Genomic DNA, 25,554 nt, shown 5'->3' on the forward strand with positions numbered 1-25,554 from the left:
ATCCAGTCTGTCCCTGGCTGGATCCAGGACAAGAGCCAAATCCAGTCTGTCCCTGGCTGGATCCAGGACAAGAGCCAAATCCAGTCTGCCCCTGGCTGGATCCAGGACAACAGCCAAATCCAGTCTGTCCCTGGCTGGATCCAGGACAAAAACCAAATCCAGTCTGCCCCTGGCTGGATCCAGGACAACAGCCAAATCCAGTCTGCCCCTGGCTCTGGGCTGAAAGGAGCCATAAACAAGGATGCTTTTAACACAGACCCTGTTCGAGCACCTTATGAGGAGCCCGGTGGCCCATTAGCCCTAATGAAATTCCACCCACACACAAGGAGAGGATGTTTTATAACCCTGGGCGCTGGGAATTCAGGATTTGGCACTCACTGAACACCCCAAAGCAGCTGTTTGAGGGCATTCAGTGCTGCCTTTGAAGCCATGGTGGTGGTTTTCTGCTCCAGGCGGCTCTGTGAACTGCAAGCAGTCCTTTTTGGTGTCCCTGAGTTACATTTCACATGCTCAGCCCTGCAAACCTCCTTCCTCCAGAGGAAGTGAGGTAATTCCAATCGTTCTGCAAAAGAAAGCAGTGTGCTGATTCTCCAGCTGGGGCAGACTGTGGGAATTCTCATTTGTTGGCATATAACCTGTACAGGAGTGATGTTTGATTCGATCGAGTGTCATGTCAGATCTGAGACATTCTGGTAAAACCTACAGGAAAAATATTTCCACAAAATCGTGGGATTTTTCATATTTTCACAATATTTTCACAAAATCATGGCAGCCTTTTGCTGCCAAACAGCCTAGAGCTTTGCATCCAAGTACTCAATATGGCTACAATATAAATTATAAGAATTTATTGTTAGGAACAGAATACTTTTCAAAAGCAAGTATTTCTCACAAATAATAGAAGAACTCGTGTCCAACTGCCTGACCACTTCAGGGCTGACCAAAAGTTGAAGCATGTCATTAAGGGCTTTGTCCACATGACTCTTCAGTAGGTGTGAGAAAGTTAAGATTTCCCATTTTTTTGTATTAAAATTGCTTAGAAAAATATTTAAGACCTAGAAATGGCTTTCTCTTAGATACACCAGAAGTGTTTGATTGTGTTTGCTGAGTTATAAATGCTGAGTTAAAGAGACTCCTTGATTCTGGTCTGTGACTGTACTAAGGATGACTTTCCAGGCAGCCACTGGATTTTCAGAATGTATGGAGAGGTCTATGAGGAGAAAAGGGGAGAGGAATTGTCTGTAATTCCTCTCTTATTCCCATCTCTATCCCCCTCCTCTGCTGCTGTACACAAGAGCTTAGCAGTAGTCCTGGCTTTAATCATCCAGAGGCTCCTAGCTGCCTATCACTGCTGGATTGGATGGAGTTTTCTGACACAAATCCCATTTTTTTCTGGATGCACAGTCTGCTGCTCTTGTGTAGACACTTTATATTGCCTTTTCTGTAGGCACCACTGCAAGGTAATGCGGTCAAATATAAATCCATGGAGTTCCATCATAAGGAAAAAAAAAAAAAACCAAAACCACATCAACCTAAAAAAACCCCACTGCCGCCACTAAAAAACCTCATTATCTAAACCCACTGTCACTGTCACAGAAGTTGATTTGGATCTTAGAATCTCTGGTAGATTCCAGGGCTGACAAGCACCAAAAAAAAAAAAAAAAAAAAAAAAAATTTAAAAAAAAAAAAAAAAAAAAAAAAATTCCCTTGGGCCAAACTCCAGCTAGGAAAAGACCACCATCTCTAACCCTTATATCCATTAAGGTGGAAAGCAAGCATGAAAATCCCAATTTTTTTTTCTGAATTTACTTATATCTAACAGACACATTTCCTCCTCAGAACTTTATAAATCTTGATTTCCCTGAATTTTAAGCTCATTCCATCCTTCAAAAGATAAGAAAAACGAAAGAAGAATCCGCATCAGAGGCACTGATCTCCCATCAGAACACAAAACAACATAAGGTAGTAGGAAGGCACCACGCTGAGGACATGTGGGGCTGTTTGTAAGGCGGGCGTGTCCCCTTTTGCAGCCCCAGATACGGTGGAATGGATGTTATTCTTGAAGAACAACCCACACAAACCCAGCAAGGCACTGAAAGCCGCGCTGAGAGGTCCCGGTAATTACCCCAAATCACCGTGAAGCCCCAAGCAAGGCCAGGACACGGCATTCCAACCCAAGCCCTGCTCCTGGCAGAGCTGCCAGGCGGGGGACAGGGCAGGGGGACAGAGCAGGGGGACAGGGCAGGGGGACAGGGCAGGGGGACAGAGCGGGGGGACAGGGCAGGGGGACAGGGCAGGGGGACAGAGCAGGGGGACAGAGCGGGGGGACAGGGCAGGGGGACAGGGCAGGGGGACAGGGCAGGGGGACAGGGCAGGGGGACAGAGCGGGGGGACAGGGCAGGGGGACAGGGCAGGGGGACAGAGCGGGGGGACAGGGCAGGGGGACAGGGCAGGGGGACAGGGCGGGGGACAGAGCGGGGGGACAGGGCAGGGGGACAGGGCAGGGGGACAGAGCAGGGGGACAGGGCAGGGGGACAGGGCAGGGGGACAGGGCAGGGGGACAGAGCGGGGGGACAGGGCAGGGGGACAGGGCAGGGGGACAGGGCGGGGGGACAGGGCAGGGGGACAGGGCAGGGGGACAGGGCGGGGGACAGAGCGGGGGGACAGGGCAGGGGGACAGGGCAGGGGGACAGAGCGGGGGGACAGAGCGGGGGGAGAGGGCAGGGGGACAGAGCAGGGGGACAGAGCGGGGGGACAGAGCGGGGGGACAGGGCAGGGGGACAGGGCAGGGGGACAGGGCAGGGGGACAGAGCGGGGGGACAGGGCAGGGGGACAGGGCAGGGGGACAGAGCGGGGAGACAGGGCAGGGGGACAGAGCGGGGGGACAGGGCAGGGGGACAGGGCAGGGGGACAGAGCGGGGGGACAGAGCGGGGGGAGAGGGCAGGGGGACAGAGCAGGGGGACAGAGCGGGGGGACAGAGCGGGGGGACAGGGCAGGGGGACAGGGCAGGGGGACAGGGCAGGGGGACAGGGCGGGGGACAGAGCGGGGGGACAGGGCAGGGGGACAGAGCGGGGGGACAGAGCGGGGGGACAGAGCGGGGGGACAGGGCAGGGGGACAGAGCGGGGGGACAGGGCAGGGGGACAGGGCAGGGGGAGAGGGTAGGGGGACAGAGCGGGGGGACAGGGCAGGGGGATGCGGGACAGCTCCCGTTCCCGCAGCCCGCAGAGCCCAGCCCGCTGTCCCCGGCTCGGCGGGGCGGAGAGGAGGAGGCGGAGGCGGAGAAGAAGGAGGCGAAGGAGGCCGGTCTCGCCTCACCTCCCCCTTTCCTCTCTCCCGTTTTCTTTGCAGCATTTCCATGCTAGAGGTCCCCACCGAGCTGCGGAGCGAGGATCTGCCTGGCTGCGCCGGGCCCTCTTCCTTCCTTTGTGCATCCCGCAGCCCTGTGCGAGCCGTGCCCCGCCGCCCCGGCCCCGCTGCCTCCCCCGCCCCGGAGCCGCCCCCGGCCTCGGCAGGAGGAGGAAACCGCCCCTCCGGGCACGCAGAGCCGGGGCAGCGGCCAGGCACCGGCTGCCACGTCGTGCCACCTCCTCCTTCCCGGCCCGCCCGGGGTGCCGAGGCCGCATCCCTGCCCGCATCCCTCCCGCATCCCTGCCCGCATCCCTCCCGCATCCCCGCATCCCTCCCGCTCCGCGCTTCCGAGGCGCCGGGCCCCCCGTTCGGCGGATGCTGCGCGTCTCCCCGGGCCGCTGGTGCTAAATGCTGAGCGCCGACAGGATGGAGGAGTTTCAGAGCGAGGAAGAGGAGCCCTGGTACGACCAGCAGGACCTGGAGCAGGGTAAGGATGGCGGGCCAGGGGATGCGCGGGCAAGAGAACGGGCAAACCCCGGGGAGGGAAGGGTGGGTTACCTTATCTCTGGATTGTATTTGGTTGGCAAAGCCAGCGCCTCATCCTGCGGCGGCAAATCTCAGCTCCGCTGCTCCAAACCACCGTCCTGGCCGAGGAAAGTTTAAAGCCGGTGGATGGAGGCAGGGAGCCCAGAGCTGTCCTAAGCACCAGGGCAGTAAATAATCTGTTGTATTATACCTTCAAGGAGGCTGGCTGCCCAAAAAAACTTGCAGCAGGCAGAATCAAGCGGGTAGTTATGACACTGCTTTTAATTCAGAGTAGTCCAAAGTGGAGTTACCAGGCACATTAGCTGGAAATTAATACATGGGAAATAATGTATTGCTGAGGATGCTGAAAGTCTTTCTCAAAAGCTTTTGCTGTCCAAGCTCAAATCCAAGGGGATCTTCACCTTCTTAGTCACCTAATTACTTCTGGAGATTTTTCCAGTCGACCATAAAACCAGGAGAAATATGGGAGGAGAAGAAAAAACATCAAGGCCAAGTTTCAAACAGCAAAAGAAGCCTTGTTAGAAGATAAATGTTCACTTCTGTAGTTTGCTTTGAAGTAACTGTACCTAGTTCAATGGAATGTTTATCCTAAGGCTGGACAGTTGGTGCCTGTGAGTATTTGGGGCTTTTTTTTGATTTTATTTTTCTTATCTTAATATTTTGAGTCAACACACAGTAAGTAAATAACTGGAAGAAGTCCCATTTCAGGCCAGTGGCCCAGGAATGAGCAGAACTCATTTCCCAATGCATAGCAAAAAATCATTCCTACCTAAACACAGTTCCCCTCTGGCACTATAGGTACAGGTTTATATTTGCTTTTCCCAGCTGACAGTCAGCAGGGATGTGCATTCCAGCTGCGCTGCCTCAGCCCACCGTCATTCCAATACATTATGTCATGATTTGAAGTTTATACAACTTCAGCTGCAGGACAGGGGCCCAGCAAGGAATGATAATCAGTCCCCCAGGGGTTGTCACAGCTGGGCTTTAACCCCAATTTCTCAATTAACAGGAAGCAGTGGGATACTGGCCCCTGTTCTTTGAAACACAACACTCAAACAAAGCCAAGAGCACAGAGATGAAGCTATCAGCTGGATAAACAGTGCAGCCTTTGAATGCTCAGAAATTCACATTTCTGGGTGACGTCTTCCCATGGCTCACAAGAGGCCTGGGCACTGGGCCAGGGGCAGGATGCAGGCTGAGGAACAGCAGAACTAGGGATGAATATAGGGAGTGTTGAACAACATGGGACCAATTGATTTTTAGCCTAATGCTGTCCCTGGTGTCAGGTTCATGAGTCAGCACTGGCACTGTACAACTGGCTCACAACAATAAAAGCACCTTCCCACTGCAGACCAGGTTCCCACTCTGTCCCAGCAGCCTAAACCCAGAATGACTGTCTCCAGATGATGGATTGATGCTGGGTACAGGCTCCACTTTTCAGCACATACAGACCTGGACGAAAACACAAACCCAAAACAAAGCCCAGCTGTGGGTTTGCAGCCTCCTGTATATGAATAGGGGCTGCACAGGCTTGCACAGACTCAAGGAGAAATGTGGGAAGGCTTTAACTGGAACCAGCCAAATGGAAAGGTCCTACGGGGTAATTACAACCGTAATTAATTTGCATGATGCACAAAGCATCACAAAGGACAGTGCTAGACTTTGTCCACATGCACTGTGCCTTTGCATGACACCCAGAGGTCTTTGGTGGCGGCACAGCCATGGAGCTGTTGCATTGGGGATGGGGGTGGAAGGGCAGCACAAGACACCCAGCGTGGCTTTCAGGGGCATTGCTAAGAGGATTGGCATGCCAAGAGCCCGGGGTCGCACACAAACCCACGCCTGGCCTGGCAGCAGCACCGCGAGGACAGAGGACAAAAGCAGAGGCTTAAACACTGATCCTTAGGAGCAAGGGGTGGGAGAAACAAGAAACAATCCAAGCTAGGAGAGCAGAGAAGGTTCTTCTGTGAACCAGTTGGTTGGTGGGCCTTTATCGTCATTTCACAGCATCATCAAATATTTATTATATTTACATCCAAAACTGTTTGCTAAGCAACAGATGGCTTAACTGGGAGCTCTGTGATGATTATGTTAATTAACCATTTTAGCACCAGAGTGGAAATCATGCTTCCAGCTCCACACTGAGCACCTGTTACTTTCTTTGTCATCCTCCATGAGCTTCACCTTGCCAAAGTAACCTTTTTTTTTCAAAATTATAAATCCATAAATTGAAGTGTCCACAGCAACTGGGTGCATCCACCACATGCTTTGGAAGCAGCAAGATCTGGTCCCCAGCCTCGAGGCTCTTCCAGCCTTGTTCAGATTAAGCCAGTGCCTTTCAGATGCCTTTACCTGTTTCCTGCACACTGTAACACTCTGTAGCTTAAGGCATTGTACCAAGATGCCTTAGCACATAGAAGCAGAGACTCAAATCTCAGCCAGGGCCCTCAGCAATGACATGGTTACAGCAGTGGTGTCCTGTGAGGTTTCCTTTGCAATAATGTTCTCTCTGGGAAGGCTTTCTGATTTCAGGAAAATGGCAAAAATGGAGCTGCAATACTCTCATACTATGACTTAGCTTATTGCTTTGTAAGCATGAAGAGATATCAGTGCTGCTTTGGGCCTTCCATGGGCCAGGAAGTCTGTGCCTCTAAGTGTTAAAACCAGGATAAAATACTGGTGAACCTTTTTCCAGCCCTTGAAAACTGATGATGTGGCTACAGTTGCATCACACCCTGTGCAGAGGGCCTACGTGCAGCCAGACCCCAAGAGAATGAATGAGCTAAAATTAGAGAGTCTGAGCTGCAGATAAGTGGGGGCACCTTTCCTGTTCATCAGGAGCATTTGTGTTTGGGAGGGCTGTGTGCCAACTCAATTGCATCTGGATCCAAACAGACACAGCAGTTCTGCCAGCCACTTCCAGCCTTCATCTCCCCCGCAGCAATCTCACAAGATGAATCCTCCTTGCAGTCATCCCACTGCATTCCCTGATCTTCCCAGCCTCACTGTCTCCTGCCAGCATTCAGGTCTCAGAGCAGAGTGTAACCCAAGAGGAGACCTCTCAAAGCCACCCTTCTGATCCCTGGACCTAACCACAGCCTAAGGCACATGGGGGGATTCTTGGGTATCCTGCATGGGGCCAGAGTTGGCCCTGAGGGTCCTGATGGGTCCATTCCATCTCAGCCTATTCTAGGATTCTGTAAGTGTGGGATGATTCCTCCCATGTCAATAAACAGCCTCTTACTGCTCTGAGATAGGCAGCAGGACCAGGGGGAGTGCAAGAACCAGAAGATCACCTTATTGCCACTGAGAGACCAGTTGTCCTTCTGGGCAGCCACAGAAACATTTGGGCCAAACCATCTGCAATGCAGGCTTAGGACATTACAGCTGTAACCTCTAAAGGTCTTCAGATTTCCAGATTTAAAGATCTCTCTTAATTCCTCCTCCTCTTGCCAAGCATCTGATTGCTTGAGTACTAAGAAGGAAAATGACACGAGGTGCTGAGTTTGCACCACCCCCAACTCACCCGTGTAAAGACACAGGGTCACCAGTGCTCCAATGACCAGATCCTGGCATTGGGGTGAGCCCAGGGGATCCATGCTGCCACCCACATGGCCCAAAGCACTGCAATTTATCATCAGCTTCCCCAAAGCACTCACTGCACAGGGGAGCTGGTGAAATTCCATATTCTGCCCCTCATGAGGCAGTTATCCCAGCAGTCCAGGGACAAGGCACACACCTTTCTGTCCTCCAGGAGCACAGCAGTTATCTCCCCTCCCTCCCCAGAGGCAAGCCAGAAGGACAGAGCTTTGCCTGCAGTAGCTGAGCCACTTATTTATTTAGCAGTACAGTACAGCAGGTAGCTTATGGAAGTGGAAAGTTTTCAGTGGCTAATTGCTGAGCTGCTTAGGAATGACAAGAGGGACTAGGAAAGTCACAGGAGACAAGGAAATAAGAAGATGGGTTAGTTGACAGGCTCCAAATATGGGGGGGAAATATACATATATATATATATATATATATATATATATATGTATTTTCCTAGAGTGAAAATTCCCTTGTTACATAAAGGCAGCAAGAAAAAGGGGCACAAGAAAGCCCTGCACAGCAACTTTCAGTGAGAGACCAGAAGCTCCTCTCCACATCTGCTGAACCCAGGCACATAGTTCCAGCTGTAGGAGAGAGCAGAATTAGAGGAACTGCTGAAAAGGGAAAAAGGGAACAAAAAAAAAAAAAACCTGAGGGAAAAAAAAAACCAAACAGAGTTTTCCATATCTCCCATTCTAAAACAATCAGCTAACAGTGGCAATTCTCCTTGGCAAGGCCATGCACGAAGGATTTATGGTCTGAATCCTGAAGGACGTTTTCCTCCAGTGGCTCTAAGCCTGAGGGACAGGGAGCCAAAGCACCAGCTACTAACTCCCTGCACGTGGAGCTGTCCCTGCACCCCAGCATTTTCCAATCCTCTTTCTTTGCTCCTGTACCAGCCAGTGCTGGCTGATGACAGGGTGGATGCACTGACTCAGTGTGACAGGCAGGAGCAGTGACAGCACCAGGGTCCCATCCTGCTCCTGCTAAAGGCAGTGCCAGCACTCAGGATAACACACTGCTCACTCACTCCTGCACTCACACACTCTGTCTCCTCTCCCAAAAGGCTTTCCCAGAGCAGCACAGTGCTAAATTCCTACCTCATCTCACTCCAACAGGTCTGTGTGCTCACACCAAACACATCTTCAGGGTTTCCAAAGCTTCTGCTTAATCTGCCCAAAAACAGGTATGTGGGCCAAGAATTTAGGAAAATAGTTCCAATACAGAATACCCCAGAGGAAGGAAACCAGATGCTACACAACTGCTGCTTTTTGCACAGCTGGGAATTTCAAAGGGATTTTATGTTCCAGTTTGTTTTTTGTTTTTTTTTTTTTTTTCCATGTGTATTTAGCAAACAGTTATAAACCATCTCTCCAAAAAGCAACAGTTCCAATGGTTTAGACAGACTGTTCCTCTGAAGCTTTCTGGGAAGTCACTGTAGCCTATCCCATGTGTTGTGCACCTGCCCTGGCCCTGCTCAGTTAATTTGCCTCCTCCCTGAAGAATTCAGACCTTCAAGTGTGTAATATCCAGGTCCATGCTAGCATCTTCCAAATATGCAGCTGCTGCACCAGCAGTTGGAGCAAGGATGTGATCATGCCACCCTCCAAGTTTTCTTGGTCTACAAGGAAGTGTTGAGTCCTGGGAATGCACCTGAACTGGGAGGTGGTGTTTGCAGGAGGCAGAGCAAGGAGCACCACAGCATATAACCCATGAGCATCAGTCTTTGCAGCACAACTGTCAGGGACACTGGTTCTGGTGTTGGGCCCCCAAAAGAAGTATTGTTCTGCATCCTGTTCAGGACTAGTGGTAGACATAACATCATTTTGAGAGTACATCAAGTATTTCATCACTCCCTTTCCCTGCAAACCCAGACTGGAAGGTTACAGCCCTGTGCAGCTGCACAAACAGCACTGATCACTCATCTGAGGTCAGGATCTCTTCCCACATGGGCAGCATCTCCAGCCTGTGCCAATAGCCAGGCACAAGACAGCTGGGCTGTGAGCTGAGCACCTGGAGGAACAGGGCTTCCTGAACTCCCCAGCAGATGGGAAGGGAACAGGAGTGGGGCAACACCCTGCAAGATGATACACTTTTCTTCAGAAAATGTCAAGAAAATGGGCTGCTAGAGAAGAGGTGGGCAAGTTTGTGGCATTGCTGCAGAGGGTCAGGCTGTTTCTGCATTTAGCTGTAACACGTGGAAGAAAGGTCTCTGTACCTACATGCCTCTGGACATAAGAGGTAGCAGACAGAAGTGATCAGCTGTGGCAGTGCTGGCAGGGGTCTTGGGGGCTGCTGCAGCTGCAAAGTGACAGTTGTGCTGCAATAGTTGCTCCCCGAGTGTCCAAATCACTCAGTATCAGTGGTTCCACCTGCCTCCCCCCAGCAAGAGGGGAGCAAGGACATCCAAGTTGGCTGGGAATGGCTCATAGTAGGGGAATATGTTGTGTGAGCAGGAGCAGGGCAGGAGAATGGACACAGTTGTGGCAGCCCAGCGCTGTGGGCACCATCCCCTGCCATGTGAGCAGTGACCTGTCCTTCGCAGGGTGCCTTTGCTCAGGGCTCTGCACATGCACAGCACTGTGCTGAACACCCTGGTGCACATCCTCCTTGTCCATCCTGGGTCACTTACAACCTCCTGCTCCCAAAACACACAGGGGAGAGGAGTTTAGCCACATGGCAGCCATCCACATCTGTGTCTTTAGCTTTAAAAGAGTAGAAGCCTTTATTCACGGTTTTCTGCAACCCAATATAATTAATTAGTTGGAGATTTGCTGCCCGGGGGAGGAGCGCACACAGAAAAGCTCAAGCTGCCTTTCTCCCTCCTTTTTCTTCACTCCTTCTCTTCAATAGCCCCACTTGTATATATTTATTTAGGACATTCTGATCCAGGTGCACTATCAGAGCCTTGGAGCCACCAGTCACCAAGCTCTTTCAAACCATTTTAGCCTAAAAAGGCAAACACAAGCACTGAGGCTGTTTAGATAAGAGAACAGCAGGAAAAGATGCAGATGGAGCCTCAGCCATGGTCTAATAACATCCTCTGTGTTCTCATGCTCTAACAACTTGGCAAAAGGCACAGCAATTGCTGTGGGCACGGGGATGGGACAGCTCTGTGTGTGTTTGTAGAGAGATAGCTCATAAGCAGAGGTGACCATCCTGGGTCACAAGCATTAATATACAGGGGAGAATTTGGGGTGCAGGATGATAATTAAATCTAAAAAGTCTGGTGAGCATCTGAGAAGAATAAAGGAGAGCTGATAGAGGAAATGTTAAAGATGACTGAAAAATATACAAGGCAAGGAAGGGAGCAGCAGAGGCTGAGAGAGCTGAAGGGTTTCTGTGCAGCACAGCACAGTACAGTGTGTCCCTGAGCCCCCTGTCAGGGATTTCCACTCTTTGGTGGTACCACTTCTGCTCAGGGGGCTCAAGATAGCGTGGAAGGAGCTGTTCTCAGTGCACTGGGCTTGTCTTGACCCCCTGCCACCACCTGAGCTTCCCCCACCAGGGACACTTGCACAGCCAGAGGCAGCACAGGAGCACGAAACAGATTACGCAAGAGAAAGAAAAGGAAGGAAAGAAACCAAGCAGGAAATCCAGCAAATCTCATTAGGGTAACAAAAATGCCACTGTGACCAACATCAGCTCAGCCCAGCAAGAGCCACAGTTTGAAAGGAGGAGAAAGAAGAGGAGGAGGCAGCTGTGCTCCCAGAGGCTTAGGCACCCTGTTTGCTCTCACCCAGCCCTAACAGAGGCTTTTCCCCACCTGATTCATTGGGGGTGTTTTACAAATCAAGCCCTGCCTTTGTGGAACACCCCACCACACCAAAATAGCAGATCCTCCTAAAAAACCACACAGAACACCAAGTGCAAAGCTGAACTGAGCAGCAATATCTGAGTTATGCCAGTGTAAAAAGCAATGGGGAATCCACATCTCAGCAGTAACACTGGTGACTCTCTGGAAGCTCTGGCTGGCCTTGGGAAACACTGTCTTCTGTGGCATGGGCATGTTGGAAAGGCTTTTTCAGGTTGTTTTCTTCAGGTTGATTTTGAGATGCTGCCACATGGCATTTGCTTCACTGCACCCCAGCAAGTTCCATTGCAATGCCTTATACAGGCCAAGTACAGAGATTGTTTCCACCACCTGCCATGGAGCAGCAGTAAGTGATATACAAAAGCTGATCTTTATTGTATTATACTCAGATAGCACAATCCCTTGCAACTATGAAGGAAAATAAATGAGTAACAAGTATACCCTATGCAGGGGTAAACCAGCATAGCTCATTCATTTAGACTTTGAAAGGAATAATTGCACCCACCCTTGACTTTAAGTACCCATGTGTAATGGAGCAGACAGCAAATGCCATTAAACGTCAACAGCATTAAACATCAATTCTTAACTCTCAATGTACCCCATCCATCAGCTCACAAGCACCCTGAGCTTCCTCCAGAGACCTCCCCATCCTCCTCCCTGCTCTTCAGCAGATGCATTCACCATGTGCAGCACAGGACAGGAACAGCCCTTTCTACAGCCTCACATTTAGGAAGGGGCCACAAGTAATTCCTTTATACATGCTCAGCTGAAAAGGACCTGCAAATCCACAAAGCCTTGCTCATCTGCACCACACAGAAAAGGACTCCTGTGTCCCCTGCAAGCTGCTGGCTTTGCAGGACAGGGACAGGGATGGTTTACTAAAGGTGAGGAGCCAAGTGCAGCATTCCCAGTGTGTTCTCTCACAACCTAAATATGAGAGTCCCTCGCTGTCAAGAGAGGTGACAGGGGAAAGTCCAAAGCAGCTGCACCAGATAGTGACTTCCTCCAGAAAGCTGCATTTATGAGGGGCATCTGAACAGCTACCAGATCATCGTCGTGCCAAGAGCAGCCAAAACCTTCCCAACGCCAGGCTTATGCTCTCCCACAGTCACAACCAGGAGATGCTGGAGGGAAGAAACCCCTCCAGAGGGCTGTGGTGGACTACTCTGCTCAAACAGATGCAGGCCAGCACTGGGAAGACAGAAACAGCTCCAAATCCTCTTTGAGCCTCGTTGCAAGGTTTGGGAAGCACCAGCTCTGCTGCAGCCCCATGCAGGGAACATCCACCACAGGATGCTGCCATGAGGAAATACCCTGCAGTTTGCCCGTCAGCCTCTTTCCATCAAAGGCAGCCTGCTACAGCTTTTGGATCAGGATGGGTTTTTTCAAGTTTCCTCAGTGGCACAGAGATAGCAGAATTATTGCTGGCCTGCTGCTGATCTCTGCAGCTCCAGGACGGTGCCTCCTTGATGTTCTGCCCAGCCCTGCTCCCTGTACCAAGCACTGCCTGGATTCAGCTCCCGTTCCCTTCCCAGCATATGGTCTCTCTTCTCATCCCCATCATCCGTGTTCAGAGGCCTTTCCCATGGCAGCTTTCAGAGAAATGCAGCCTCCATCCCTCCCTCCCTCCCTGCCCTGCTGCACAGGCACAGCCCTTTGTTTGGGGACACAGCGTGTTTCCTTGGCTGGTGTTAATTGGAAGGGTCACATCAGTGAGGGCACCAGGCTGGGGCTGCCCAAACACTCTGCATCCACAGCTCTCTCCTGATAGGATTTGGCAGCATCAAGACCCCATTTTTGAAGCTGAGCATTGCCCATTGCAGTGTGGTGCCTTCAGTACAGGCAAGATGTGGAGGGATGGGGCACATCGAGAGGACACACGGCACTTTATTTCTCCTCCTGCATCCAGAGGGGTGGGGGAAGGGAGGCATCAGCATATCTGCTAAATTAGGGCAAGTCCTTCAGCACTGGCTAATCTGACAGTGGAGAAGCAAATGAGGAATACAAAAAATTGTGAGAAAACCATAGTACTATGTAGAAAGGATTGCTGAATTCCTAAACAGTTCTTCTTCTCCCCCAAACAGCTTGGTGAAATTTCACATTCAGCCTAGGGTTCCCAAGGTCTCTGTGGAGAGGAGCTGTGTGTTCCCTCAGCCCATGCAGAGGCACAATTAGTACAAAGATCAAGAGGGATCTGGTCTAAAGATGACATTAAAGCACTTCCACAGCATCCCCTCCCTCCAGTCAGCCCCACAAGCTGAGGGGACCAACAGGTGGGGAAGAGGACTCAGGCAAAAGGGGGTGGATGAGACAGGATTAGCAGGGATGTTTTGGCTGCCAGCCAGAAAGTGAGGGAGTGTGTGTGACAATGGCTGAGGCAATTAAAAGACACTAAAAAAACCAATTCCCCCATGTCCTCCAAGCCTGGAGTCTCCCAGGCCCTTGTGCTCAAAATGGAAACGAAGACTCAATTTTCTCCTCAGAGCCAAGCCCCGTTCCTTCCTCTTTCCCACTCATCCCCCAACGCTGCCCATTTCCCCCATTAAATTATTGCTGACAGAGCCCTTTAAATTACAATGCAGGATCTTGCACTGCCTAATCCACTTAACTCAACCCCAGCTGATTAAATTGGATGCCATATGGTGGGAGAGCACTGGTGTAATCCACAGGGACAGGGACACACTTGACTCATTACCTGGAGCACAGCACGGAGCCCTCTCACTACACACCTCCACATCGGGGCCCTGCTTGTTGCCAGGGGTGTGATTTCCAAGGTGCCACTCTCCAGCAACAGCACTGGCTCTGGCAAGGTGGTGCTGACATTAAATACAGCCCCAAGCAGCTTAAAGGCACAAATTATCCTTCATCTCTGCTGGCATCTGGCTGTTCCCCCAGCCCCAGCTGGTGCAGCAAGCACTCGGGTCTCCCAAGGGCACTTTAAAAACTAAGGAAATTTGGTGCTTGGAAAAAACCAAATAGGTGGAGGAGGTCTGTCCATGGGGAAACATGCCCATAACTTGATTGCAGGGAGAGCTGCAACTGCAGCTTTCAGACTGGGTCACTGTGCAATGAAGAGGATTATAATTAAAAAGGTCACAGCCCTTTTAATAATAACACCCTGCAATGCAGGGCACAGCTGGAGAGCACATTCCCATGGAAAGGGGAGATTTGAGGACGTACTGAGCAGCTGTTGGCAGCACCACATCTGGGGAGCCAGCAGAGAGAAACACAGAGAGAAACAGGCAACACACAAAGTAGTAACACATCAGCACATCCCACAACACCTCAGGAAAAGCCCCATCCCAGGCACTGACAGCACTGTAGATCACCCCCTGGCAGGCACTTGTGTCCAATGTCAGTGTGAGCCTTATTTTGTGATGTGTGAGAGGTCAGGGCTCTCCCAGGCTCAGAATACATCCCAGGAATCCTGGTTCCCCTTTTTGTCTTAGTGACCAAATCAACTCTTTCCCAATCAACTGCATGGCAGATTGAACCACTTGAGAAAATTATTGCTACTCTCAGCCCTGGCAAAGCCTTTGCAAAAACAAATCATTAGATGCAGACCAGAGGGGAGCTTTACAACAGGTGAAGAAAATGCCAGAGCAGGAGATCCAGGTCCCCTCACACCCTGCAGGATTGTCACTCCTTAATTACCTACAGCTGCATGATAACCACACTAGAGAAAGAAAGAGCAATAATGCACACCAGCACCTGTTTCCTTACCTTTTGGAAGGATTAAGGTCAGATTTTCACTCTCTCATCCTGAGAGCTGTTACCTCTAGAAGCACCAAGAAAAATGAAGCCCACCTGCTCCTAGTCAGGTTTTAAGAAGACAACCAGCTCCTGTGAAAGCAAAGTGCTGCTCTCAGAGCCAACTGTGCTGCCCCAGACTCACAAACAGCATCACCTATGTGCTTAAACTTTAGCCAGGGATTCACAGGACCTGGAGGTTTTTTCTTTCCCCAGCAGCAAAAGCAGCATTTTAAACTGACCACACTATCAACATCTACTTTTCCCTGCATTCCTCCTGAAGTCCAAGTATTTCAGTAGCTTCCTAAGGGCATTTAGAGGTGGCAGAGAGTGAGCACAAAGTGGTTTGTCCTTTCCCTGGGGCTGCCCCAAGGAAAGAGCCCTGGATTTGGCTGCTGCGTCACTGCCAGGGCAGCACATCTGAGAGGTGCCTCCAGCCCCCTCAGGCCACGTGGGGTTTTATTACTCCTGTCAGTCTGTTAGTGGGTGATGGATGGAGGCTGACAGGGAAGGCAAGGCACTCCCTTCGTTAGAGATAATAATGTAATTTAGAGAGCATCCCCAAGGCCCTGCAGGGCTTTACCAACCCTTTGCTCCATTCTGAATGGGCGCTGAGCACTTCTCAGTGATAGGGGATGGGCTGAGCACCTGCCACAGCCCAGATCCTGGGCTGATCCTGGTTACAGTGTGCAGGGAGTGCAGGAGGGGTTTGCAGCCAGTAAAGCACCAAATTATCATTGCACTGAGGAACTGCAGAGTCCTGAGGTCAGCTTCCCCTTGCTCTTGCAGCCCAGCAAGACAAGAGGCCAGATCCTGTATGTTCTGTGAGCATGCATCCAGGTCAAAACGTGCCAGTAAAACCAGTGCCATGAAAAATGTGCTGCTGTGCTTGGTGTGGGGGCATTTTCTGGGGTGGAGAGATCCCACCACACCCAGCCATGGAGCTGTAGGAACTGCAGCAGCTTTGTCCCTCTGCTTTTCAGACTTGCACTTGGCTGCAGAGCTAGGGAAGACACTGCTGGAGCGAAACAAAGAGCTGGAGGACTCCCTGCAGCAGATGTATGCCACCAACGAGGAGCAAGTGCAGGAGATTGAGGTAGGGACACAGTGGGGACAGGGGTGGGGACAGGGGCTGCTTGGTCACCGCTGCCACCTAAGGGCGAAGGTGGGAAAGGGGCACTTCCACGAGCGCCAGCAGAAAGGCAGGGATGTGCTGTGGGGCACAGAAGTTGAAGTATCTTCTGTGAGCGCCTGAAGCAGGATGGATCAAAGTCTGTTTGAAAGTCTGTTTGAAAGTCTGTTGATGGATTAAAGCTCATCCTAGCCCTGGGGAGGGTCTCGTTCCCCCATTAACAGGCATCTGCCCTTTTCTCACATCCTCACTCCCTGCCCAGATGTGCACACCAGACTTTGGCACCAGGCTGCATCTAGGTCACGTTTGGCCTTCCCCTGCACATCCGTCAGCCTTCACATTCATTTCTCTCTGCTCTGCTGCAGCTTTCCCTTGATCCCAGAGATTCAGAATCGTGTTTGTTCCCAGCTGGCCCCTCGGCACCCCTATAACACAGCTCCCTTTGTCAGAGGCATAAAATAGCTCTTTCTCCAAAAGCTGCAATCTAAACCCCCATTTCAAGCATCCTGTGGGGTCAGGGCAGTATTTCTAAGTATTTCTAAGAGCTCACAGAACTGATCTTAGAGGCTTAAACCTGCTGTGCCTTGGGAGAGTTTTCATTCACTGGAAACCTCCTAGGGATCTATGAGTTTAAAAAGATTGGACACTCCCTGATTTAAAAGGACACAGGGCAGAGGAGGGCTGCCAGTTCACAAGAGCAGCACATGATCCTGTAGAGATCAGACAGCTGATGTTTGAAGGAACTAGTGGATGTATTTAGCCATCTCCCTTCCAGCAACCCGTCAGAAGCACATCCACCATAGGATCTGGAATCTGGCCCCATCTGAGACTGGGCATCTGAATAGATGCCCCCTCCTAGTCTTCTGAGGATAAGACTTTGAAATGGCAGACTTACAGAAAAGGGTGTGCAAATCCACAGAAACCACAGGTCTCATATTTCACAGACTCAGAGTTTTAGCCTGAACTCCCAGGGAAACACAGCTTCTGCAATCGATCTGTCAAACGATCCAGTAACCAACTGGCCAATTTCAGTCAACTTTCAGTCCCAGGGATATCAACTTTCTTTGGTACTGGGAATAAAAAAGCTGCTGAATAGAGAGAAATAGAGGTTAGTGACCTTCACAGAGGGCAGGGGAAGTTCAGTCGTATTTTAGACACAAAAATATTTACAGTGGTCAAGGGGATGAATATTTCATCTGTGGAAGAGGCTTCAACCAGGCAGAGCCACAGAACACATTGTCAGAGGAAGCAAAGGTTGTAGGAGTTTCTGCTTGTGAAAAAAAATGGGTTTTGGATGTGGAGTGCTCATGCTTCACTTTCCCTTGCAGTACCTGACCAAGCAACTGGAGATGCTGCGGCAGATGAACGAACAGCACGCAAAGGTCTACGAGCAGCTGGACCTGACAGCGCGGGACCTGGAGCTGGCGAACCAGAAGCTTGTGCTGGAAAGCAAGACTTCCCAACAGAAGATCCAGTGGTACGGCCTCCCCTGGACCTTCAAGATCCAAGAGCCTTCAGCTTGCCCTTCCCCTGCCCCAAAGTGCACCCTGTCATTGCTGTTTGAGCCATTCCCTTTGGTATCAGCCCAGTTTTGCAGCTACTTGGAACACAAGTGTGTTGCAGTAATGCTGGTTAGCAAGGGTCAGCCACAGCACACACATCCCTGGGACAAGGGCTGGATAAAGGAGTGTATGAAACTACCTGGAGAGAGGCACAGCAGCCTCTCCTCAGATGTGTTTCCTTGGAGAAAAGGCACATAATCCTATCAGGGAGATCCCCAGCACACATCTCTGAAGAAAAACCAGGCACAGATCCAGCAACTCATGAAACCCTGGCTAGGCCATGCTGAAACACCAGTTTATCAATAATATTTCTGTCCTAAAACAAGCCCATGATCAAGGTCATCCCTACAAACAGCCTAAGCCATGTCCTTGTAATGCAGCATTGTTTGCAAACAACTGTGTGGAGAAGGAATTTCTGAGCAGAGTGTTTTACAAACTATTTGCAGACAGAACAAAACAAAATTTCTGCCCAGTCTCCATGTTTCTCTACAAGATAAACAAAAGGAATAGATGCTTGTTTTAAGTGCAGACTTATATTCCAGGATAGTGCTTATGTCCCAGAGGTGACTCTTTCAGCCAACTGATTTGAGGACAGAAGGACTCAAATCAATCCCCCTGGCCTTTTTTTATAGACGACCCCATTCAAGAGTGACCACACAGAGAAAGACCAACAGAAAACAAGTGTTGTCATGATCCCAGGGCACACACTAGAACTGAAAACACCTTCCCTAGACTGGATTTCTCCATAGGAAAACACCTTTTAGGAACCTGTAGCACCTGACTCCTCACCTGTGCTCCCTCCTCTCCCTGCAGCTTGACAGAAACAATCGAGGGGCTGCAGAACCAGGTGGAGGAGCTGCAGAAGCAGGTGGAGGAAATGCGGAGCTTGGAGCAGCTCCGCATCCGGAGGGAGAAGAGGGAGCGGCGCCGAACCATCCACACCTTCCCCTGCCTTAAGGAGCTGTGCTCCAGCCCCAGGTATGGAGCCTTGGCTTTGGCAACCCCTCCAAACTGCTCCCCACAAACAGGGGAGGTGGAGGGTGAGTCCCTCTGGGGGTGCACAGAAACCCCTCAGACACAGAGATTTGGGCATCAGAGCCCGAAACCCACGGCTGGAGCTGGAGGGGGATGTTCCTCTCACCAACCCACCTACCTAAGGTAGTGCTGGCAGAGCAGAGCCTTCATGATCCCAGAACAGTGATACTTCCCAAACCAGCACAGCCTGTTCTCCCTTTCCAGCTGCCTTCCAGCACAGCACCAGCACCTCAGGCTTAGCAAAACCAGTTGAGAATGGTGCATTTTGTGCTGCATGACTCCAGCACTCCCCAGGAACACCAGTCACACACCCGGATATTCCATGAGCTGCCAAGTGCTGTACAAACACCATCAGCACTGCTGCAGCCTTAATCCTCCTCAAAACCCGGCCATTGTGTTAATTCACTGACCTCATGAGGGCATTTCTTGCTCAGCTTTGTCCACAAAAAAGGGTTCTTTAAATAGATAAACAATCAATAAACTTTGTTACTGAAAACATCCTCTTGCCAGAGGATACGAACCAAAGACACTTTTACTGCAGCAGCAATGGGGATGTTAATCAGGGCATAACCTGACCCCCAGCAAAATCCATTTAATGCCTCTGTGGTTCTTTTTCCCCCAGTCCCCCAGTCCTACTCTCCCCCACACTACAGGACCTTGGGTCCCCTTGCAGCCCCACAGTTGGGTCTGAAGGTCAGGCTGCCCTTCAGTGCCTAGAAATCTGTTCAATACCCCCCACCACAGCTGTGCCTCCCAGGGGAAGCCATGGAGGTTGCACTTTTCCAATCTGTTCTAAACAAAGGGGATGCCACGGGTGCTTCACTGAGGAGGAAACCCCAAATTCCCGAAGGGAAGGGGGAAGTGCCTGTTACCACTTTCCAGGCAATGAAGAACGGGCACCTCTATCAAAAATCTCTGTCTGCCTTGCTGTGTAAGTCTTCTCTCACTCCCTCCAGAGCACCTCCCAAACACAGGGCAACAAAGCAGCACACGTGCTTCAGGGTTTTGGCGGGGTGGGTCTGGGGTTGTCACCATATGCAGTGGGCAGATGGTGAACTCCATGGTGCAGTTTCTCCCAGGAAAAACCCAAAGCCACCTACTTTCAGCTCAGAGTGCTAGCACTTGAATGCTCATTCTTGCTTCACTGCAATGCCAGTGGCTTGTCTGTTAACCAGATGTGTCTTTTACCTTTTAGGCTCTCATTTCCCTCCTATCTTTCATTACTCCAATAAAACTGCAAGTTCTGTGGGACAGAGATTTGTCTGTGTCCACCTTGTGGTCTCCTGGCACATGGAGAAGGCACATCTCACTCCATGAGCTCATGTCCTTTCTGGACATCAGTGGAACTACTTCCATAACAATAAAACACAAATCCATCACGGGAGTATCACTTGGTCAGACTCTCAAGTATCTTTCTCCTCTTTCAGGTATGAGGATGCGTTCCAGGTCCACAGCTCTTCCACAGAATTCAACCAGAAGCCACTGGAGAGGGAGAACGAGCGTCTCCAGGCCATGGTGAACTCGCTGAGATCCCAGGTGAACCAGGAGAAACAGCGGAAGGAGAGGGTGGAGCGCGAGTACACCTCGGTCATTCAGGAGTACTCGGACCTGGAGCAGCGGGTGTGCGAGATGGAGAACTGCAAACTGCGCATCAAGGAGCTGGAGGCAGAGCTCCTGGAGCTGCAGCAGATGAAACAAGTCAAGAAGTACCTGCTCAGCAGAGAGGACAACCTGTCCGAAGCCCTCCTCGAGCCGCTGAACAATGCCCCAGAAGCAGATTACATCGACCTGTCCGAGGAGGAGGGAGGGAAAAGCCACGGGACGTCCATGACCCCTTCCCCAAACCACCCCGTGCGGAAAAGCTGCAGCGACACGGCCCTGAACGCCATCGTGACCAAGGACGCCGTGAGCCGGCACGAGGGCAACTACACCCTGCACGCCAACAACGTGCGCAAGCGCGGCATGTCCATCCTGCGCGAGGTGGACGAGCAGTACCACGCCCTGCTGGAGAAGTACGAGGAGCTCCTCAGCAAGTGCCGGCAGCACAAGGACAGCGTGCGCCACGCCGGCGTCCAGACCTCGCGGCCCATCTCCCGCGACAGCTCCTTCAGGGACTTCAGGGGAGAGGGGCATGAGCTGGAAGAGAGGAAAACCATGGAGAAGACCATCAGCAAACACGTGGAGGCCGTGGACAAGCGGCTGGAGCAGAGCCAGCCCGAGTACAAGGCTCTTTTTAAGGAGATCTTCTCCCGCATCCAGAAAACAAAAGCGGACATCAATGCCACAAAGGTGAAAAACAAGAGCAGCAAATGAGTCCTGGCTCTCCGCAGCTCCCACGTGCAATTGCAATGGCCACTTCTTCTTTTGAGCCCCAGGAAATGCCAGGTGGCCCCTCTGCTTTGAAGGTTCGAGAGGTCTGCAAGCAAGAGAATGTCACAGGGACCCGACTCACTTTTTTAAGCTTAGGCTCTGGACAACCCGTTGGGACAATTGTACATTGTAGTTAGAGGATTTCAGAAACCACATGATGGATCTCTGCATGAGTTACTGCTGCTGCCAGACATCACAACAGCAATGTAAACCCCACTATGAAAGAAAAGAAACCGATCTTCCCCTCCACCTTTTTTCAGCTTGTCCTACAGCCCAGTTATCTGCAAGCAAAAGCCTGGATGTACTCCAGCATCCTGCCACAGCTGGAGTAAAGCATCTCAAAATAAAACAAAAAGCCATCAGAACTTTAGGGCTGCCCCAGCACAGCAGCTCAGCCCTCCAGTTAGGTTTTATGGCTGAGAACCTATGCTTGAACCCAAGAGACTTCTATCTCTGCCTTCCCCAAAGGGTGGTATGGTCTTGCTATTTAAGCCATTCTCTAACCAGTCAGGTTTTTCAGCTCTTTACAATGCAAGCTCATTGCAACTGGAAAAACTTGAAGAGAAACATAAAACTGATTGTTCCATCTCCATCAGCGTCACTCACTGTTTCAGTTCACGCTCCCCAGACCTTGCAGGCATATGGGATTTACTCACTTTAAGTCTGCCCTGGTGTTTCAACCCAGGTAAAGCACTGTGCCTGGTAGGAACTTGGTGCCCAGGGCTTTCCCATAGCAAGACAAGAAGTGCTATTACAATATCAGAGACACACTTTTATCTCATGGTCTGGGTACCAGCTCTCTGTGCTGTGCTCTTCAAGAGGTCATTGTCCCATTGTAGCAAATTCCTTAAAAACAGCTTGCACGGGCTCACAAAACTGACTCCCAGAGACTCAAACACAAACCAGGGGATGCAGCATCTCCTGGGTCAGGAGTCTGGCCCTGGCAGTAGCATGGATCACACATCACCCCTCACTCCTGCTCCAACCACCTCCCCAGCTATGAGGACAGATTTCAGCTTCCTGCTGAAAATAATCCTTCTTGGCTGAGACACCGTCGCCTCTCATGTTCCAGTTCTCTTTCCAGCACTGAAATCTCCTCACTTTGGCTTCCACAGACATGCAAACACGCAGCCAAAATGCCACTGCAGTCTCAGGAATCACCAGTTTCCAGTTTCCATGATGACCTTGTACAGTCAGACGTGTTTTAGGCAGAGAAGCAGCATCTCATTACAGCTTCAGCAACACCCTGAGCATTGAGCCACAAAACCCAGCAGTTCAGTGTAAGCAACTTACCCACATGGAGCAGCCACCAGCTACATCTGGATTCTATTTTCACCAGCTTACATCCCAAAATCTTGGGTCAACAGCTGGAACCTTTGCAACATTGAGATAAAGAAATGCAAACGTAGCTTTGGAAGGGGAAGACTGTTAATTGGAATTATCCCCCACGTCCAGGGCTTTGATGCTACAAGGAGCAACCTTTCTTCCACTCCATGTGGAATTAATGCAGAAAAAAAAAAATAAAAAACACCCTATTTTGTTAAACTGAGTACCACAGAGGTAAGTTGGCAGGAGTGTGATGCACAAACCAGCTCCTACTCCTCCTCAAAACCACCACCTGCTCTGCTCTTCCACACTCTGCATTTCCAGGTGCCCCCTGGCCCCAGACACATCAGGAGCCGCCTGCACGGCTGTGGCTACCAGCTCTGTAACAGTATGGAGAACCTTCATGCCTTATTTATTTATAATGGAAAGCAGTTGTCTAATAAAATAAAATAAATAAAAATGAACAACAACAACAAGAGAAGGGTTGTTGATTTCCATTGACTTGGCACTTGTAGCAGTGTTGGTTTAAGCCAGGCAGTGTTTGCCCTGCAGTCAGTTGATGCTCCAAAGGTGTGGGAAGGGAATCACCCTCACTTTCTGTTTTAAACAATCCCATGTGGATCAGCATCACAGTTAAGTGCACAAAACATTAAACATATTTTTAAATGCTCTATTTTCCTCTCAAATACAAAGAAACACCAATTTTCCTCAGTAAAAAGTTCTTTTTACTTTTAAGCCCAGCACAAGAGTTAATTCTTTGATTTTCATGTACAATTTGGGTCAAGAAAGTGCTTCGGGCACTCTTGCAGAAAGGAAAGAGAATATGCTGAACTATTCTGCTGCATTATTTATATAACACACATTTCTGTGTGCTTGGACTGCCAACACTGCCACGCAATAAAACCCCTCTTTTGTCAGCTCACAAGTCTCTGTAAAACCACACAATTTCTGAGCTCCCAATTCGAATCCTATTTTTCTTTTGGTCTTTTTTGCAAACCACAAATCCAAAAATGACTGATGTAAGTAACATGATATTAGTACTTGGCTTGACAAAGGCACAGCTGCCATGTATCAGTGGCATGTTCAGCAAAGTGCTGAGGGCAATTTCCTTCTGCATCCAAAAATATTAGTGGCCATATATACACGTCCTGATTGACTGTGTGAGTCAGAGTCACTTGATTCCTGCCTTGAGGCTTTCAATGATCAGAGGAGGAGGAAATAAGCATCTTCTGGCCTTTTGTGCCACCTTTGATCTAAACTTTTCCAATTGCTTTTGGAACACCAAGGAAAGCCACACAACTCCATTGAGAGGGAACAAGAGAGTGCTGAGCAACCACTCTGCCAGAAAAACTGGTGTAACAGAGAGCAGCAGCTGCTTAACAGCACACCCCCATGGTTCATGACAGAAAATTGCTGCATGCAATTAAAATGGATGAGGAAAAGTACAATGTCACAGGAAATAATTCTTAATTTCAGAATTTGGCAAAATCAGTGACCCTATTCAGTTTACAGTATTAAAATCAATGAGGGCAGAGCTTGTCAACTGTCTGGTTTCATGGTGAATTTGAAAGGTGGCATTTAGACACGTGCAGTTCCATTAGATCTGGCCTGGCTTCCCACTGTACCACCAGCCAGAACAACCCTTCAGAAGGGCACCTGTTGTTATAAACAGGGAGGGGCCAGTTGAAAGCACAAATTCAGGGGATTTACAGAGCTCGAGCTTCCACAGGAAGGATTCAGCATCTTCCCTCTCTTACAGCAACTGAGACCTTCTGGAAAGCCCCTCAGAGCCCTGAGGGACCTTCCTCCTACATTAACAGCCTGTACCCTCACTCACACAAGGAGAGAGAGGATCTTTGGACTCCTCAGCCTTTTCCCTCAGGTTTCTGGGATGGCTCTTGGCAGCTTTTGCTCACCAGTGACCACCAAGGGGCTGAGGTGGCTTCCTCAGTGACAAAGCAGTTCATTTCTCCAGCTGGAATGCCAAAGGTTTGGCTCTCTTGGTTCACACCAAAGTCAGGCCTTGCCATCCCAAGCCCTGTCAGAGAGGGAGAGCAGTTTCCAACCATCCAAGCAGAGATCACTCAGCTTTTTTCCAGGCTGTGTGGACCAACACAGTGTGGGAATGAAGCAAAACCAGACAAATGTCCTTTTAGACTGATCTGGCTTCACCTGTGTGACCTTCCAGCTCCTTCCCCAGCCCCTCTGTGGCACTGTCCTTGGAGGGTGTTCCTGCACAACAACCACCAGACATCTTTGACAACAGCTGGTAAATGAGTCATCCTGCCTTGAGTATTTTACCCATCCCCCTACAAATCACAAACATTTACCTGTTCCCTGTTAGAAATTAAGGTCACCAGATGGCATGGTTTGCCTCTGACAGCTCTGGGTTTTTTTCCTTAAAGCATTTTTTTTTTTTCAGCTGAGCTTGGACAAGGGCAGTGTAGCAGAACTCCAGGATTCAGAAGTTTGATTAAAGCAAAATGAGGAGCCCTCTGTAGCCCTGAAGTGCTCGGCTGCAGCCAGGGCAGAGAACCATCCATGTTCAGGACTTGCTCCCTCCCGAGGACTGAGTTCCTTGACTTTAAATGGATTATCCGGGTGGGACTCAGCTCAGATCAGTCACAGAGTCTGTATCAGCTTCTGAACACCCATTTTGGCTTCATCCACAGTTTTAAATAGGAGATTGTCAGCTCCTGTCAAAACACCAGAGGAAATGACAGCCCATCCCTGCCCGTGCATTTTCCTGCTGCCAGGAATAGCAATCCCTGCCCCTTTGGAACGCACACCCTTCTTGTCAAGCCAACCTGACAGCTCCAGCAAGACTAAGGATTTCCACAAGAGCCTCACTCCCCTGCATCCTCCATCCACCGCTGCTGTATCAGCATTCAAGGAAATAATTGTGTATATATATATATGTGTGTGTTTGTATGTAACTCTTTAGCGCTCTTGAGAGGATAAAAATGTGTAAACTAAGGCACTCTAGGTGCAAAAACGACACAATACATTAAAAAAAAAAAAAAAAAAAAAAAAAAAAAAGGAAGTATTTTCATTTTCAGCACAGGCCACACGCAGGTCTGGGG

The 25,554-nt window shown here is 50.2% G+C and overlaps 1 protein-coding gene across 1 annotated transcript; it reads left to right on the forward strand.

Moving 5' to 3' along the window:
* Positions 1-3,756: 3,756 nt before the first annotated feature.
* Positions 3,757-22,899, forward strand: CDR2L (cerebellar degeneration related protein 2 like; the record flags this gene model as incomplete). The annotated part of the gene is made up of 5 exons (XM_083874923.1): positions 3,757-3,835; positions 16,030-16,142; positions 17,507-17,655; positions 18,554-18,718; positions 20,203-22,899. 5 exons carry the CDS (start codon positions 3,757-3,759, stop codon positions 21,086-21,088), a joined length of 1,392 nt encoding a protein of 463 aa, XP_083731049.1. The 3' UTR covers positions 21,089-22,899.
* Positions 22,900-25,554: the final 2,655 nt, after the last annotated feature.

The sequence above is a fragment of the Zosterops lateralis genome (genome assembly GCF_965231275.1).
Source record: "Zosterops lateralis genome assembly, chromosome: 18".
Classification (NCBI taxonomy): Eukaryota; Metazoa; Chordata; class Aves; order Passeriformes; family Zosteropidae; genus Zosterops; species Zosterops lateralis.